The sequence below is a fragment of the Ursus americanus genome, chromosome 25 (assembly GCF_024610735.1).
Source record: "Ursus americanus isolate L20-20 chromosome 25, mUrsAme1.1.p, whole genome shotgun sequence".
NCBI lineage: Eukaryota > Metazoa > Chordata > Mammalia > Carnivora > Ursidae > Ursus > Ursus americanus.
The window spans coordinates 42,476,878-42,494,035 of NC_142151.1; the positions used below are offsets into that span (position 1 = coordinate 42,476,878).

The following is a 17,158-nucleotide window of genomic DNA, read 5'->3' on the forward strand; positions in this document are numbered from 1 at the left end:
ATGAATGCTTGCCGGAACGACTGCCTGAACGGTGACATCGTCCACAACCCCGAGGCCAGCGAAGAGGGAGGGGCATTTGCACATATGTGCTTATTGGGGCGGCAGGACTTCAAAGTGAGTGTTTAATGTTTTCACAGGTAAATGATAGGACTGGAATCCAGGATTTCGGATTCTAAATTCCGCACCGTTTCCGTTCTGTTGTTATATTTTGTATCCTTTGCCTTCACTTGGGAGTTCCAGTTCTCCTTCCACCCCGCTCAGATGCTCATTTACACCACGTGGCGGACTGTACACACTAGCAATAGCTCTAAAATGTAACCCCTTTCCCAGGGTATTTGCTCGTTAGCTGGAAGCGGGCGTGGGAGGGGCATGCCGTGGGGCATCTGGATTGAGGGAAGGAGCCTGTGGCCCCTGGCGTGGTTCCGACTGGGGCTGGGGGTCAAGGATGTGAGTAAAGCTATCTGAACGCGGGGTAGAAGCAATAAGCTTACCTGAGAGGAGAACGGAGTGCGGGGCTGGCGCAGCCCCCTGGGTCCAACAAACCAATCTGTACACAGTCAGAATAATACTTTATTTAACAATCGGAAAATCTGTTCTTTTGGCTCTAAGTCTTGCAAAATGAGTGGTAAGGCAAAGATCGGTTCACTGTTCTCTGAGTCTGTGTGGTTATGCGTTTCCATGTGGACCTGTCTCTGTCTACAGGTGCTCACACTTTCTACAGTCATTTTAGGCCCACTTTGCTTAACATGGGAAGTCTTCTTATTCTAACAATGCTAAAGCCTGAATTAAATATTCCCGGGATCTAACAGTTTCTTCTCCCAAGCCTGCCGCCCTCCCTCCCCTAAGTCTGCTCCTCAGCCTCCATTAATGCTAGATCTTTAGAGACCGCCAGCATTCACAGGGTTGGACAACCTAAAAATGAACGCTAGATCTTAAGCGCCTCTGACCTATGTACCCTCTAGCTGAGGGGCTTCTCTGGGGAGGTGTGTGTGGAGGTCTTGGCAGCTCCTCTTCAGAGGCAGTCAGTTTGAACTGCAGATACCTGGAGAGTAAACAGGATTGGGTTAGATGCTGACCGGCCCTCCACCAACCACGCTGGGGGCGGGGGGAGGGAAGGATTCATTTTGCTTCTATCGAAGACTATTTCTTGTAAGGCACTGGCCTCTGTTGAGAGAGGTGTGTGAAACTGGTTGTTGGAATTACCGTGAAGACTTGTTGCAGATACTTACTGAACCATTTGCCTTCTCTTTAAGAGGATTCACAGGAGAACTTTCGTTTTCATCTTAGTAGTTGGAACTGTTGCTCTCTTAAGGAATGGGCACCATGAACTGGGTGAACTGACCAGGTTTGCCTCTTCTTCTTGGATGTTAGCAAGTGTGAAACCAACTTTGTGGTCCATCCTCAGTAATTTTATTATTTTATAGAATGCATTTTTGTATTTGCCTAATTCATGGCTCCATTTTACGTCACTGTTACTAATGTACTTCTGAGTATATTTTGTGTGTGTGTATTTACCTTTTTGTGTGCCTTTTATATATCTTAACTCCTTTTTTGGGGTGGGGGGAGAGAGCACATGTGTGCACGCAAGTGGGGGAGGGGAGGGGCAGGGAGAGAGAGAATCTTAAACAGGTTCCATGCCCAGCGAGAAGCCTGATGTGGGACTGGATCTCATGAACCTGAGATCATGACCTGAGCTGAAATCAAGAGTCTGACGCTTAACTGAGTCACCCAGGCACCCCACTTAACTCCTTTTTGCAGTAAGTTCAGATAAAAATATTTAGGGGGCGCCTGGGTGACTCAGTCAGTTAAGCGTCTGCCTTCAGCTCAGGTCGTGATCTGGGGTCCTGGGATCAAGCCCCCGCGTCAGGCTCCCTGCTCCCTGGGGAGTCTGTTTCTCCCTCTCCCTGTCTCTCCCCCTGCTTGTGCTCTCTCTCTGTCAAATAAATAAATAAGAACTTAAAAAAAATATTTAGGAGACAAGGCTATGGTGAGAGGTCAAGAGGTTCAAGGCCAAATGTTGGGAAATGGGCACAGAAACCACAAAGTCCCAGGTTACTCTTGGTTCCTCTGGCTCCCACCTGCTTGACTTTGCCCTGAGGATGTTGTTCGCAGCCGGGTTCCCCTGGTAGCCCATGGTGAGGTTTCCAGCCTGTAGCCAAACCTCCGTCCACCCCCAATGCCCAGTCCTACCACTCACCCCGTTCTCTGTGTAATCTGGCCTCCTTACCTCTTCTTGAGGCACAGCTGCCATGACATTGCTCTCTTCTGGAACTGCAGAGACATGAAGCTGAAGATCTTGGCTCTACAAAAAGAAGAGTGCTGCCAGTGAGAGGTGGCTCAACCCTTAGAAGGGTCTTCTGCGCCCTACACTTTACGAGGGTCCTAGACAATACAAAGGGCAGACCTACAATGTCGTTTTCCTATGGCCTGAGAGCATTAGGGAAGGCTTTACTGTCACTCTCTGTCATGGATCAAGAGTTCGAGATTCAAAGGGTCAAATGACCTCCGGGGAGCGGGAACCAGGTCTTAGGACTCCCATTGTTTCCATGATCAGACACCGTGTGATCTGTGTGACACGCATCTGTATATAAATCTACGTGGGAGTCCATGAGGGTATAAATATAGGCCTTAAAACCACTACCTACCACTTTTAGACTGACCCTCCCTGAGAACGCACCGCAGCTCTCACACTGACGTGATCCTAAGCCGTGGTGGTTAGGAAAGGCAAGCGGTACGACGGTTTCTTTGGGAAAAGTTCTCGGTTCTGAGATGGGAACCCGAGGTGTGGAAAGCTAAGCCAGGGGAAGAAGACCTTGGCACTCAGCGTGCTTTCGCCTTTAAGGAATTTTCCTTATTCCCTCCTCCAATTCCAGGCTCTGAACGGTCCCAAAGGTAATACCACCTCCCAGAAAGTCACTGTTCTTTCAGAGAACCTTTGTTCTCTCTCAGGTGATTCAAACGCTGAGCAAGAACAGATTTGCTCGCGGTTTATTTACCCGTTTTTATATGTGATCTATCCGTAATCCTGCTTGAGGGAAACCATGACTTATGGCGCCTCTGTAAGGGAAGTGAACAGATCTCGGAGGACACAGGCTCAGGAGGTTGAGGACTCTGACAGGCTAGGATCTAAGCGCTAGCTGCTTAATTCCACAGGAAAAATATGCCTCCTTAGCTGATGACCAAGCAATCCCAGAGGAGAGGCTGAGAGTAGAGAACACTATAAATCTCCAACAGAAGGAGGTATCTTCACGGGGAGGAGGTTGTGCCCTGTATCTCTTTCCCAAGGACAGCGTTACCAGCCTGTTCCTCAAAAATAGACAGTATCTTGGCCCCCGTCATCTCCCTACAATAAGAGAACGTCCAAGAGGCAAACCTGTTTTATTCACTCTTGCTGACCCCACATACTAAAATCATATAATACATGACGAAGTCCAATTTAAATTAATTTTGAATTTTCCACGCTGTTGAATTTCTTTTTTTAGTGCAGGGAAGTGAAAAGTGGCTACACTTTACCTACTCAAAACCGCACATTTCTCCTGCGGCTTATTCACTGTCTACACGCCCTGCACATCTCCCCCCATCAGTAGAGCTTCCTCAGCCTAGGAGCCAACGAAGGGAGAAAGTTTCATCTCTTGCTCCGTTGGGACGTCCCGCACCTCGGGTGAATCAAGCCTGAGCATAATAGCACCGACGACTTAGATGTCACTACCTCAGGGGAGTCCGCAGCGGTGAGCTGATTGTTCTCTTCCTTGTCCTCGATCTTCTTTGCCGTGTCAGACTCTGAAAATACCTGTGGATCAAAGTGGACAACGTAGGAGAGAGTCCCACACCTCCACACCCTGGATGCCACCCCGGGACACTTAGTCTGTGCTAGCCGGTACCCACGGTAGCGGCATGGGACCCGTGTCCAGAGAACGGGAGGCTCTCAACATAGCCCGGTCAGCCTTCAGTGAGGCACGGGCAGTCCCAGGGTGGTGTGAACTGGGGGGCGCCAGAAGTCTCAGACTCCCGGATATCTGCATGGCTCATGGCCTGGCCTCCTTCTTTGCCCAAATGTCTCCTCTGACCACTCTGTTTAAAACTGCAATTTAGCCTTCACTCCCTGTACCTTCCCCTATTAATTTTTCTACCTCTATCATCACTAAATTGTCATTTTACTTATTTATTGTTTCTTGCGTATCTCCCTTTTCCTCCCATCCCCCACCCACCAGAATGTAAGATGCAGGAAGGCAGAGAATTTTTGGTTTTGTTTACTGTAATATCCCACCTCCTAGAAAAGTGCCTGGCACATAGCAGGGGCTCAGTAAATAATTAGGGAATGAATGAATGAATGAATGAATGAATGAATGAATGTTGGTGCCATCTCTAGTTAGATGTCTCACATAATCTTCTCTACAATGCACCTGACAGGTGATCATATATCCTCAGCTTTTAACAGCAAGGAAGGAGGGCTATTTCTCAAGGTGGCCTATTCTATTTTTGTTTTTCGAAGTCCCTGTGCCCCCTTTCCCCTATATTTCAAATTGGTTTTCCGTATCATTTTTTAACAGAGCTAACTGCTGAAAGTTCCTCTTATACTGATCCAAAATGTACTTGAAAAAAAAACTTTACACATAGTTCTGCCCTCAGGAATCTCATAAAACAAGTCCAACCTCTCTCCTATATGATAAGCCTTTCCATATAATTTGAATAGAATATGACTTGATTTCCAGATCCTTCATGGAACTGGTTGCTCTCCACGGGATCTCCGCCACTATTTTAACACAATCCTTCTCTCATCCATATCCTCACCTTTCAAAAGACCGTCCCTTTTGCTCTACTTTCCCCGGTGAGTTCCTTCTTCTACGCCTCTCTCATCAAAGAAGATAGACCTCGGAAATTCGTAAATGCCATTTTGCTGACCATAGTCATAAGTAGGACAAACTGAAATGAGACCCTCCTCCCCATGCCCCCTAAAGAAGGTAAAGCTCAGGATGCCAGTTGTAGATTCTTTATATTGGGAACTCCCAGAACTTGGAGCAAAAGAAAGAAATTAGCAAGAATCTGCTCATAATAATAATAATAATAATAATATTAGAGACAATCCTTTGCAGAAGTCAACTACCCTAAGAGTACAGGTCATGAATATGTGAAACAATCCCCAGAACCAAAAAACGTGTCCAAGAAGATCCTTAAAATTGTAATCTAATGACGTAAGATCTTATCAATTGGGGCCAGCTGACTATAATAAAGATGATCTATATGGAGGTTATAAAAGGGAATAAAGACTCAACCTGGGGGCACCTGGGTGGCTCAGTCAGTTAAGTGTCTGCCTTCTGTTCGGGTCATGATCCCAGGGTCCCAGGACCAAGCCCTGCATCAAGCTCCCCGCTCAGTGGGGAGTCTGCTTCTCCCTCTGACCCTCCCCCCTCTCGCGCACTTCCTCTCTCTCAAATAAATAAAATCTTAAAAAAAAAAAAAAAAAAAAGACAACCAGATCCAATCTCACCTCAGACATCATCAGGGTAGGGGAAGTACAAAGTTCTTCTGGGTTCAGATTGTTGATGTTTTCCTTTTCTCTGGCCTCAGGAGTTCTTACTGGCTTCTCTGGTGGCTGTGGGTCAGGAGACACCTCTAAGGAGGCCCTAGGACTTGGAGTCCCAGCCCCCAAGAAGGCCCTGGGGCTGGGAGGTGAACCCTGCTCAGTGGCTAGAGGGCTGGAGGGTATGTTCCCTGAGGACAGCCTGGGGCTGGGAGTGGCTCTGGGTGGAGGAGGCCTATTCGGAGGTGCTGAGGTCCTCTGGATAGAAGCTTTCTTCTTTGCTTGTTCAGATCCTTCACTTGAGGTGCGGGTCCGGAGGACTACTTCTGGGAGGGATGAGGGCTGCTCTGAAGGGATAAGGGCACTGCCTGGTGATGGAGGTGGTGAGCACGGGACAACTTCCTCCTGGGGCTTGCCGCCCTCCTTGGCGGGAGAGGGCTGGGCCTGGGCGGGGCCATTGCAAGTTGAGAGAGGCTCTTCCTCCTCAGAGGAGCTTGCTTCAGACTCTTCCTCCTCTATTTCCTTGTCTTTGAAGGGCTCTTTAGTCTCAGAATCCTCTTCTCCCTGGGCCACATCAGATGCCAGCTCTTCTTCACTTGCTGAGGTGGAGTCCCTCTCATTCTTCAAAGAAAGCGCAGAGGGACTGGTAGGTGAGGTCAGGGGGCTCGAGACGGCGGACGTGCGAACTGGGGAAGAGATGACTAAGGAGCGTCGGCGGCTGCTGCTGCGAAAGTAAAAGCATTCAGATTCAGAAGAAAACCTGGAAGCAGCCCAGACACCCCCAAAGAAATAATGATGCACGCGCATAAGAATAAAACAGAACACAGCAATGTAAAATATGGGAACGTCTGTATACGTTGCCATAATGCTTCACAAAGCGAAAAAGAGGCTATGTTATCCATATCACGATCTCAAGGATGTACAAATGTATAAAGAAAACAAGACTAGAAAGAAACACAGCAACACACTGACAAAATATTTTCTCCGTGGAAAAGATTCCGTGGGTGATATACAGTCGATCCTTGAGGATTCTGTATTTGCAAATTCACTCAATGGATTTGCAACTGCAAAATTAATACTCATGATGCTTTCGCAGCCAGCCACGGACATATGTGAGCTTTGAAAAACGAGCTCCTGGCGAGCACCTTCCCAGGTGAGGTCTAAGAAGGCAGTCCTCTGCCTTGTTTCAACTCTTACACTGCAAATGTGTCCTTTTTGCCATGTTGTTCAGATTGTTGTGCTTTTTGTTGATTTTACTGTTTAAAATGGCCTCCAACTATGGCACTAAAGTGCTTAGAGCCAGAAGACTGTGATGTGCCTTACAGCGAAAAAACACGTTAGAGAAGCTTCACTCCAGCGTGAGCACTGGTGCTGCTGGCTAGGAGTTCAATATGAAGGAATCAACAATATGCATTATTTATTTATTTATTTAGAGAGCAAGCACAAATGGGGGGGAGGGGAGAAGCAGAGGGAGAGGGAGAGTCTCAAGCAGACTCTATGCTGAATGTGAAGCCCGACTCAGGGCCAGATCCTACAACCCTGAGATCATGACCTGAGCCGAGATCAAGAGTCAGACATAACCAACTGAGCCACGCAGGCACCCCAGCAATATGTGTTGAATAAGGTGCCTTTAAACAGAAATACACATGAGACAAGGTTACGTATTGACTGGCTGACGAAAATGTTGGGAGCAGGGGCTCACAGGAACCGAACTCTGTGTTCCCCTTAGCAGCAATGGTTCGGTATTCACTAATCCAGTGCTCCCTGTGACTTTATAGAACTCAAGTGCCACGAATAACGAAACTGACTAGAACATTTAGCGAGTATGCTGGGTACCCCACTGGGTGCTTCTACAGCCAACATCAGCTTGTCTCCTACTCACCTCCTCCTACGTACTGTCCACAGACTGATTAAGCAACGCACAAATATTTACTCAACAGGTATAATTATGTGGGCACAAGGATGGGAGATAGGGAGAGGAAGAGAGAGAAACTTAGTTCCTCCCTTGTGGGCATTTCTGATGTGAGATAAGTTGAGTGACAAAGGTTCTTTCCAGCACTAGCATTCTCGGGGTCAGCAGGTTTAGAAGGTCCAGGACATAGCAAGAAAAAAACAGATTTCCCTACAAGGTCCTGGGACATCCTGGTTTAAGTGAGAGTGGGTTTCAGATGAATGGACAATGAGAAAGAACTCTGGCTTTCCATGCTGGGAAAAGGAGAAACAGAATTTTTGGAGCAAAATGGAATTCATCTAGGAAATCTACATTGACCCTTAAGTAATTATTTTTAATGGTCTGTAACAAATTGCTAGATGAATAGTACAAATAACAAACGTGAGCCCGATTCTTCCTGCAAGTCCCAAGATCAGTTTCACCACCTCCTTTTAAAGTCTCCCCTGCCCATCCATACAATGGCAAGTACTTACCTCTCTGGAATTCCTACTGGTCTCATTAGGTACTTAGTATGGGCAGGCTTATATCGTTCCTTGTCTCCTTAGGTACATACTTTCTGTCCTTCCAACTTTCGGTAAATCACCCAAACGACACGTCTCCTCTGTCTTCGGATCCCTAACTCTCAGCATAAAACCTTGTACATAGAAGGAGCTTAAATCTTCCCGAACAAAGGCTTCAGAACGAGAAAGTGACCACATTCTAAAGGACCACTGAATTGGTTATGTTTATCAGCATAAAGAATGTATGCAAACACACACACAGGAAAAGTAAACCGTAACAGGATATTTGCCGTGCACATCATTAAAAGAGTAATATCCCGAAAAACACACACAAAAATACCTTCTACAAATCAATTTTTTTAAAAAGGTAAACATCTAGGGACACCTGGGTGGCTCAGTCGGTTAAGCATCTGCCTTCCATTCAGGTCATGATCCCAGGGTCCTGGGACTGAGCCCCACATCAGGCTCCCTGCTCAGCGGGGAGTCTGCTTCTCTCTCTCCCTCTGCTGCTCCCCCTGATCGTGCTCGCTCTCTCTCTCTCTGACAAATAAGTAAGAAAATAAAATCTTACCAAAAAAAATAAAAAAAGGTAAACAATCAAAATGAAAAATGTGAAAACAAGGATAAAGAGGAAAGTCACAGAAAGGAACCTTAAATGGCCAATAACATGCAAAGATATTCAAGCAACTGTGGAGATATGAATTACAATTGCAAAGAATCCCACTTCACACCTGTCAGTTTGGAAAAATTAGTAAGTCTGGCAGTCAGTCACGTGTAGCAAGAATACGGTGCAGCGGGGGCTTTATGTACGGCTGGCGGGCTGCGAATTGGACCGGTCACTTAGGAGAGCCATTTGACTAGGCCAGGGCTGAGGAGGCCGAGAGGCAGAGACCCTGATTCAGCAACTCCACGCCCACTACGCACCCTAAGACGCTCTTGCTAACGGTCACAGGAGCAGTGGACAATGTGTCCACTGCAACATTATTGGTAATAGCAAGAACCTGGAAAACAACCCAATGTCTATTAGCAGGAGGACAGATAAATAAATTGCAGACTAGCTACGCAACAGCATCCATAACAGTTGGGGAAAGGGAAGACTGACCGCGTGTAGCAACAGGATGAATGAAGCTCGCCAACAGTACAAAGAGAACAAAAGGAGCTGCCAAAGTACATGTGCAGTAGAATTCCATTTTATGAAGTTTAAAAACACGCAGAACAATATTTTCTGTGTGTATATATGTGTATAAGAAAAGTAAGAAAGAAAAGCATGGAAAAAGTAAATACTAAATTCAAGACAGTGCTTACCCTTGCTGAGGGGCAGGATGAGTGGGGAGGGGGACACTGGGCACTTCACTAGTACACAGAATAGCTGAGCTCTTAAATTTGGTAGCTATATGGCTACTTTACTGTATTCTTCTCATTTAGTGTATTATTCTTTATACCTTTAGTGATAGCGGAAATATTTCATACAAGGAAAAAGCATTTATATACGGCATAATGCAGATAACAAACAATTTCATGCACGTGAACGCGCAGGGAAGGCCAGATCGGGGATGGAAATGAGGGTGAGGCATACGTTCGCAGGACAAGCGAAGGAGCAGAGAGTCTCCGGAGTTGCTCACCTTGATACTCCCTTCACCACAAAGACTTTGTTGGAATGTTGCTTCTCCAGTTTGCTCATCACCTCGTAGAGACTGTGGTTCAGCTACAGCCAGCAAGAGAGACGGGTTGCTAGCCAATGGGAACCGGAGACGGGCATAGCCCTCGTCTCCTCCCTTTCAGACGGTTCCCCAAATAAAACCTCCCCACCCTGAACTATAAAATTCCCCCTCGTCTCTTTTGCACTAGTGTTCAGGGTCCTGTCCTGCCGCCCCTTCTTCCTCAACTGTCTGTGTCTTAATTTCTGCCTCTTCCCTCAGACTGGAGGCTCTCTCAAGGCTGGGTCCTTGATGTTTCACGTTTGAGTTGAGGTTCCAGCTTCTCTCAGGTAATCCAGGGAAGGAAAATCCATTGTAATACTAACGAGGCAAACCATAATTTAGCTAAAGCGACTATGGAGAGAAATGTGTAGATGTGTGCACGAATTTAATTAATGTTGGAACAGCAGAGTCTTGGAATCCCAGGACTAGAAAAGGCCCCAGGAGGTGGTGTTCTGGGGCTTCCTGTCACCGAACAGGACTGGCCTTCCCTATTCACGCCCAAATACCTGAGAGACTGACCTGTGTTTAAACACGGCCCTTTTTGCTCCCTAGCAACGAAAGATAAAGATTTCACAGCTTGGTTCCCCATTCCAGCTATTCCTTCCACAGGCCTAACCTCCTTTGTTTATCTGAAGCTCAAGTCTGGACGCCATTTTTCAGTGGTTAATGGCGATCGGGTGGACCCTCTGATAGGTACACATGTGCTTTACCGCAGTTCAACACAGTCAACGAAGTGCTATTTTTTATCACGAGAGAAAAGTAAAAACCTGTGGTGCCAATATCAATATTCAAGGCGATGATGTAAATTAGGGCTACTTTCATATTTCCTAGAAAAACCCACCTAGGAGTCTACGTGGGCCAGAGGTTTCTCACCTTGCTCATCTCCCTGTAGAAGACATCCCTCAGGTTGGAAATGTTTTGGAAGATGGTCACGTAACAGCCAATACGACTATCAGGAGGCAAAAAACAACAACAACAAAACAAAAACAAAAAACCCCACATACAGGTAAGGGTCGGTAAAGGAAACCTTTGCAATACAAGGTCGGAGCTTAAGCCAATGCCAGCCAACACCAAGACTCCCCAGAGAAAAGCACCCCACACCCTAGACTCGGGATGTTCTGGGATCTGGATTCAGCAGAGCCAGGCCAGTAGCACACTTGACTCTCGGAAGGGTGGGAAGGTCAACGGAGACCCTTATCAGCCCCGTCTGACGCCAAAGTATAAGAGACCTCGAGTTGCAGGAAGCTCTCTTGATTCAGGCTCCTTGGGTATTACAGTGATAGGAATGCAAGTATTCTGAAGGTTTTTAAAGTGTGCTAGAAATATATGGTCATACAACTGTAATTATTGTAACATAATGATTCTTTCTTACTGTGCAATACTTGGACTGCTATGGAGCTGTACGCACATTAATGGAATTCTACTATAAATGAATTGGGGAAGTTTATATTTAAAGAAACTGTATTCAATTTCAATGCTATTTAGATTAGGAATCACATAATTAGTGTTTCAGGATACAAGTAGTTATTAAAAAGGCTCCATCATACATAGACTAAATTTAAGTGGCAATATAAAATACTGACTACAACTGCATTGCAGCATATCTTGTCAATGAAAACCGGATACAAATAGAATTTCGATGCAGATACACCTAAAACACGTTTACCTTCTGTGAAGCAAAGACATCATTAATAGAAATAATCATCCCATGGTTTATCTTCGAGGTCTGGATGTTCACGAACCAAGCTAGTTTAAAACAATACACACTTAAGCATGAAACCAGACATTGCTAGTTCCCATGATGACAGTAGTTTACTTGCCAAGATCTCTCCTATCCAAGAAGCATCTTACCTTTAAACCGGAAAAGCCGGCAGGGCAAGCACGGCTATCTCGGTATTGCAGATGAAGAAACCAGGGTCTGGGGCAATAAGGCAGTTTGCCTATTATCACCCAGCAGGTCAGTAGCAGGGCTGAGGCGACATCCCACTCTTGGAACAGAGCTCTTTTCACGAGGTGACACGCCTGGGTTGCCAGGTCACCGGGGCCTCCAGTGGCCCTGGAATCCAGGCCTCTCCTGCCTGTCAATCATTACCTGTGATAAAGAACGGGCAGCTCCTCCAGTAGTTCCTGGTTCAGGTCTTCAAACACACTCTGGGCTCTGTTGAACTCTTCCTCTGCCTGGGGGGTAAGAGAGACAGGATCGCTTCCCTCAATCCCGAATCGAAGGCTCCAGACTGCCTCCTTTATTCCCCGCATTCTTTCAGGGACTAGGCTTCCCTGGAACCATGCATGCCTCTCCCTTCCCAGACCCACGCCCTCCCCAGCCTTGCGTCTCTGACTATCCTTCGAGCACCGGTGTCAGGGGAAACAGGATTTCCTTCAGGACGCTGGATGCTGAATTTATCGTTTCCTACACCCGGCTTGGCCCAGCCACCTGCCACCGTTATGGGGGGACAGAGGGCAGGAAGGTTTCACCAGGCTTTTTTTTTTCTTACCTTGGCAGTCTTGGCCTCATCTTTCTTCTTGGCATTCTGCACGGCCTCCAGGTGGTGTCGGGCACTGTCATAGTCCACAAGTTTCCGACCCCGCTTGGCAATTCTTTCCTAACCCAGAGTCAGGAGAGAGGGCCTTGATATTCACTTTTCAGGGGCCAGGATGAAGATAACAGAGTAGCACGATTATTGGGTCCTATTACCAAATTTCACTTTCTAACAGCTTTGTGCCCATGGGATTTCCCTCACTATCTGGATAGAATGGGAATTCTCGTTAGAGCGTAGGGGAGAGAGAGAGAAAGGGAAATCCTACAGAGCACGGAGAAGCCTGCACTAAGTATTAATATTTCCTATGAACCCCCTAAAAACAGGTTCAGCCTCCAGGAGAAATGGCCTTGAGGATCCAGCTGAATTCAAAGTCAGAAGTTTGGGGTCTTACTCCCAAGGCTGCCACTTATTGGCCTCGTGACGGAGGGCGAGGCACATCTCTTCTGGAACCTCAGCAGCCTCATCTGCTCTACGGTGTTATTTTAAAGATCAAACGCTGACTACAAAGTGCTTTGAAAACCCTAAAGCATAATAAAAATAGTAAATTACTGTGTGCACTGAGGGAGCGTCTACTCAGGCTCATCCCAACTGCAAATCCAATCATAGACTTTGCAAGGATCTTCGTGATTATCTGGTCCAACTTCCTATTTAATACATGGAGCTTCTCTGTAATATTCAAAATAAGTAGTTCAACTTCTGCTTGAAGTTGAACTCAACTCCCAACTTCACAGTATATGTCAGTGTTGGAAAGCTCTACGAGAAACAAGTCAGGATCCCTCTAATTTCTCCCTATTAATCTACAAGCAGCGCAGTGCCTGACGGAGTAGACGTTTCATAAATCTGAGTTGAATGAATACATGAATTCTAACTCTGCTTTCTGAGGCCGTTTAGAACAGGCTGCATCCCTCTTTCACCTAACAGACCTCCCAGTATTGGAAGATAATTATTAGGACTCCTCCAAGTTTCCTCTTCTCTACAATAAACATATCAGCTGTTTTTTAAAAAATTTTTATCTATTAATTTGTCAGAGAGAGAGAGAGAAAGCACAAGCAGGGGGAGTGGCAGAGGCAGAGAGAGAAGCAGGCTCTCCAGGAAGCAAGGAGCCTGATGTGGAACTCGATCCCAGGACCCTGGGATCATGACCTGAGCTGAAGGCAGACGCTTAACCAACTGAGCCACCCAGATGTCCCTATCAGCTGTTGTTGTTGTTTTTTTTTTTTTCCCACCACTAAAAGGGATGCCCTGACCTGGATCTAATTCAAAACCAGCTCGGATCTAGTTCAACAAAACCTAATTCTAAACATGCCCTTGACACCTCTAATCCTCTCCCCTAACCTCCCCGACTTTTAATCCTTTTTCCGAAATTTCATTCCTAGCCATGGGCTTGAACTCTACTTAGGATGTTTACCCCATAGGTTCTCTAACGTCTGGGGGCCACCCTTGGCGCCGTAAACTGATTACCTTAATCTCGCTGAACTGGGCTACGTAGTTTTCCATGGTCCTCAATGCCTGGTCAGCTAATTTCTCTTCATAGTCTTCCCAAAGGAGATCATTATTCTGTGGGACAGAGGCAGAGGGCAGAGGTGAGGGCCCTGCTTCTCGGAAACAACTGCATACCGGGGAAAAACCCAAATTCTTCCTGCAGCAAACTTCCTTTTTGGAGCGCTGTGTTGAGAATGTCATGTTGGGTTCTGGTGAAGAGTCAGATGAAGAAACAGCCCTGGCCCTAGAAACTGCCCTATAAGACACTGGACATACATTCAGGGGTCAAGGCAGGAATAGATGGTCAGTCTTGCACTCTAGAGCTTGAAGGACAGGGAAATTTGGTGGGAAAAACTACATGAAGTTAGTTCTCAAAGATAACCAGTTGGGTGTATGTAGGCACAACGTCCATAAGGCTTTAAAGAGGGGAAGATGGCCGACCGCAGAGGAATCCGCAGATCAGGGAACGCTTGGTCTGACCTTCATGGCTGTGGCTTTGTGCTACCACCCATGACTGAGGCTACACACATGAAGGAGGCGGACTGGCTCCTTTGCTTTCCTATTTGCGTGGACGGAGAAGCTAAGAGAAGGCTGAGCTGAGGGCAGAGTGAGCGCTGAGGAGCTGGAAGCTGGGACACTCTTACCCCTACGATGGCCTTCAGCTCCTCGTGACCGTCCCACTCGCTGCTGTAGATCTCCTGCAGGGTTTCTGACACTCTCTTCGAGCTTTCGTGCATCACTGAAAGGAGAGAAGTCGGTCCTACCACACAGCTTCCCCCAAAGCAGGCTGCTATAATCATACCGGTGAACGGGCAGAGCAGCAGGTCCACTTCAGAAGGACAAGCACACCCAGAAGGTTCGGGTGACCCGTGAGGAAAGCTGGGCGGGGCTGGGACAGGAAAAGTCGCTCTTCTGATGCCCACAAGTTCCGGGCATCAGGGGCAGGCAAGTGAAAACGCCTGAGAGGTTGTTTTCTTTTCCATCCTCAGAGCTCTCAGGAGCTCGCTTCTCCTGTGCTACACGCTACCCACCTTTGACTGCACTGAGGAAGTTCTTCAGGTCCTTGTAGAGCTTCTGGCCTTCTGCCTGAAAGGGAGAAGTGCTTTTGGTGACTAAAGAGATACATTTGGAAAGATGCTTTAAAGGTCAAAGTAGAAAAGGAGGTTAATAAAAGCAGAAGTCAATCCCGGAATCTGCAAACGTTATAAATGAGCCTCTGTTCTCTTTACCAAGAAGATGTAGGTTGTCTTTTGGGGGGTAGTTTTTGTTTGGAGATTGTTCCCACGGCACTGGCAGGCCTTCTTTCCTCTGTTCCCCCTTCTGGTGAACTAAAGCCTGTACCCCAGTTCCTCTGCTGAAATTTAAGTGTCCTGTGTGACACTCTCTCTGTGAGCCTCTGGCTTACGCCTTCCTCTCTGGGTGAGTAAACTGCCACCATCTTCTGCAGACACTCCGCCTTCTTCCTCCTGTGAACCCCCACACAGCCATTCCTCTCCTCCCCCGACGTCCTTCTCTGCCTTGCCTCCCTTTGCCCTTCCCTTCCATCCGTCACGTGCTTTACATTTCTCTTCCAAATGGCGTGTCACTGATTCTCCCTCTGTCCCAACTCTGATGGCCTCATCTCTATCTCTATCCATCTACCCAGTCCTATCTTTGCTCCTGTGTCTGAATTCTTATTTTTTTAGGCTAGGCCTCCCAAACACAGATTAGATCTCCTCCCTGGGGGGAAAAAAAAAGAAGAAAGAAGAAAAGGAAAGGAAGGTATTATTTAAGTTTGGAAGATCGCATCTCAAGCCAACAGATGAACCACGTTGGTTTTAACCCTGACAAATGTTCATTCATTGCTGAATACCTCCAGCAACCAGAAGCTCATGAGCTCTTGCTAAGGTTGTGCTTCAGCTTTCAAGAGCTCTACTAGAGCCCTGGCCCACTGGCCTTGGGCTGGTCCTCCGTACTCAGAGCAGACCTGATAACTCCTGCACATATGTTGCAAGACATCTTTCACAGACTCCTCACTGAGTCTTCTCTTTCATCGACTCCCTCTATTGTTCCTCACGGCGTTACTTAGAGCCCCTTCCGATTCCGGTGTCTTTCCTCTGCGTGGACTCCAGCTTCTAGAAGTTGTGTGAGAAGGGAGTTTGAGGCCAGACTACTGACGTTTGGAGCCTGACTTCAGGAGTGTGGGCCTGGACTGAAAGGGGCAGCCCACTTAAGGGTGTTCTACTGGGCAGGGCCTATGGGTCAGAATAGTGATCCTCACGCCAGTTCTGGGGGAGGAGGATTTAAGCTAAGATGCATGATGCGGTCCACCATAAAGCACTTGTGAACTTGTTCATCTGTGTTACTTGCTTGTGTTCAGCATTAGAAAGGCTATTGAGCATAACAACGGTATAAAAAAATTTATGGGGAAAAACTGAAAATCAGAAAATCTATCTAACAAAGATTGTTTAATCTTTGTTAGGGGGGGGCGCCTGGGTGGCTCAGTCACTTAAGTGTCTGACTCTTGGTTTTGGCTCAGATGGTAATCCCATAGGTCGTGGGATTGGCCCCACGTTGGGTTCCGTGCTCAGTGGGGAGTCTGCTTGGGGTTCTCTCTCCCCCTCAGCCTCTGCGCCTTCCCCTCCACTCTCTCCCTCAAATAAATAAATCTTCAAAAAAATTTTTTTAAATCTGTGGAAATCTTTGCAGGAAAGATCATTATGATGTAAATTTAGCAAGAGAAAATCTAGGTCAACTCAGTCAAAGAAAACTGGACTATTTATTTCATCCATCTTTTTGCCTCACTTCTAAGCCAGTCCAAACTCTTGACCATAGCTCAGGTTAAAAGTCCTTGGGGCTGAATGCCAGGGCTCAAGGGAGACAAACCCAGGGACGGTCTCAAGGGAGTTTAGGACACTGTCAGAGAGGTGGGAGAAGAACCGACATTGTGTGGGGTGTCACAGCAAGAGAGGATCAGGAGAGCGTCAGAGAAATGACCAAGGAGGGACCAGATGCTATGGAGAGGTTAGAGGGCAGGAAGAACCGTCACAGTCACTGGACTTGGGAACTGGAGGTCACCAGTGACCTTGAGAAAGTGCTTTCAACAGCACGATGGAGACAGTCAGTCACCAAAATTCAGAAACACTCAGCATTCACCAGGAAGGATGTCTCATTTCCTCTTTGCTTTTTCATTTATGGGAAAAAAGTTGAAATCATCTAAAGATGTTCAATGTACACAAAATCTTTTAAACATGGATATGGTAGGTGTGTCTAAGTTTGAGAGCTTTAAAAATGTGATAGCCGAGGTTCGAGAGAGCTCCGAAAAAGTTTTGAGGATTATAAAAATCAACAAGGGTTTCAAGTTCTTTTTTGAAAGAAAAGAACATGGGCTCAACTTTTTACTTCACCCTGAAATTTGGTCTCCAAAATACACATCTAAGTAACAAAAGCTGTTAAACCATCTTGCATAATTTCTACAAATAATT

The 17,158-nt window shown here is 46.7% G+C and overlaps 1 protein-coding gene across 4 annotated transcripts in view; it reads right to left on the reverse strand.

The window, feature by feature from the left end:
* Positions 1–552: 552 nt before the first annotated feature.
* The window catches only part of BIN2 (bridging integrator 2), a 29,005-nt gene continuing 12,399 nt past the window's right edge, over positions 553–17,158 (reverse strand). For 2 of the 4 annotated variants that reach the window (XM_045801027.2, XM_045801030.2), the window contains 11 exons: positions 14,726–14,780; positions 14,339–14,433; positions 13,674–13,769; positions 12,168–12,275; positions 11,765–11,850; positions 10,546–10,621; positions 9,595–9,677; positions 5,489–6,245; positions 3,710–3,790; positions 2,228–2,302; positions 553–1,042 (listed from right to left, as the gene is read on the reverse strand). In XM_045801027.2, the coding sequence (XP_045656983.2) occupies positions 1,013–1,042; positions 2,228–2,302; positions 3,710–3,790; positions 5,489–6,245; positions 9,595–9,677; positions 10,546–10,621; positions 11,765–11,850; positions 12,168–12,275; positions 13,674–13,769; positions 14,339–14,433; positions 14,726–14,780 (1,542 nt within the window). In that variant the 3' untranslated portion in view covers positions 553–1,012. The remainder of the gene's footprint in view (positions 1,043–2,227; positions 2,303–3,709; positions 3,791–5,488; positions 6,246–9,594; positions 9,678–10,545; positions 10,622–11,764; positions 11,851–12,167; positions 12,276–13,673; positions 13,770–14,338; positions 14,434–14,725; positions 14,781–17,158) is intronic. The other 2 variants (XM_087855844.1, XM_045801029.2) reach the window with 2 other exon arrangements.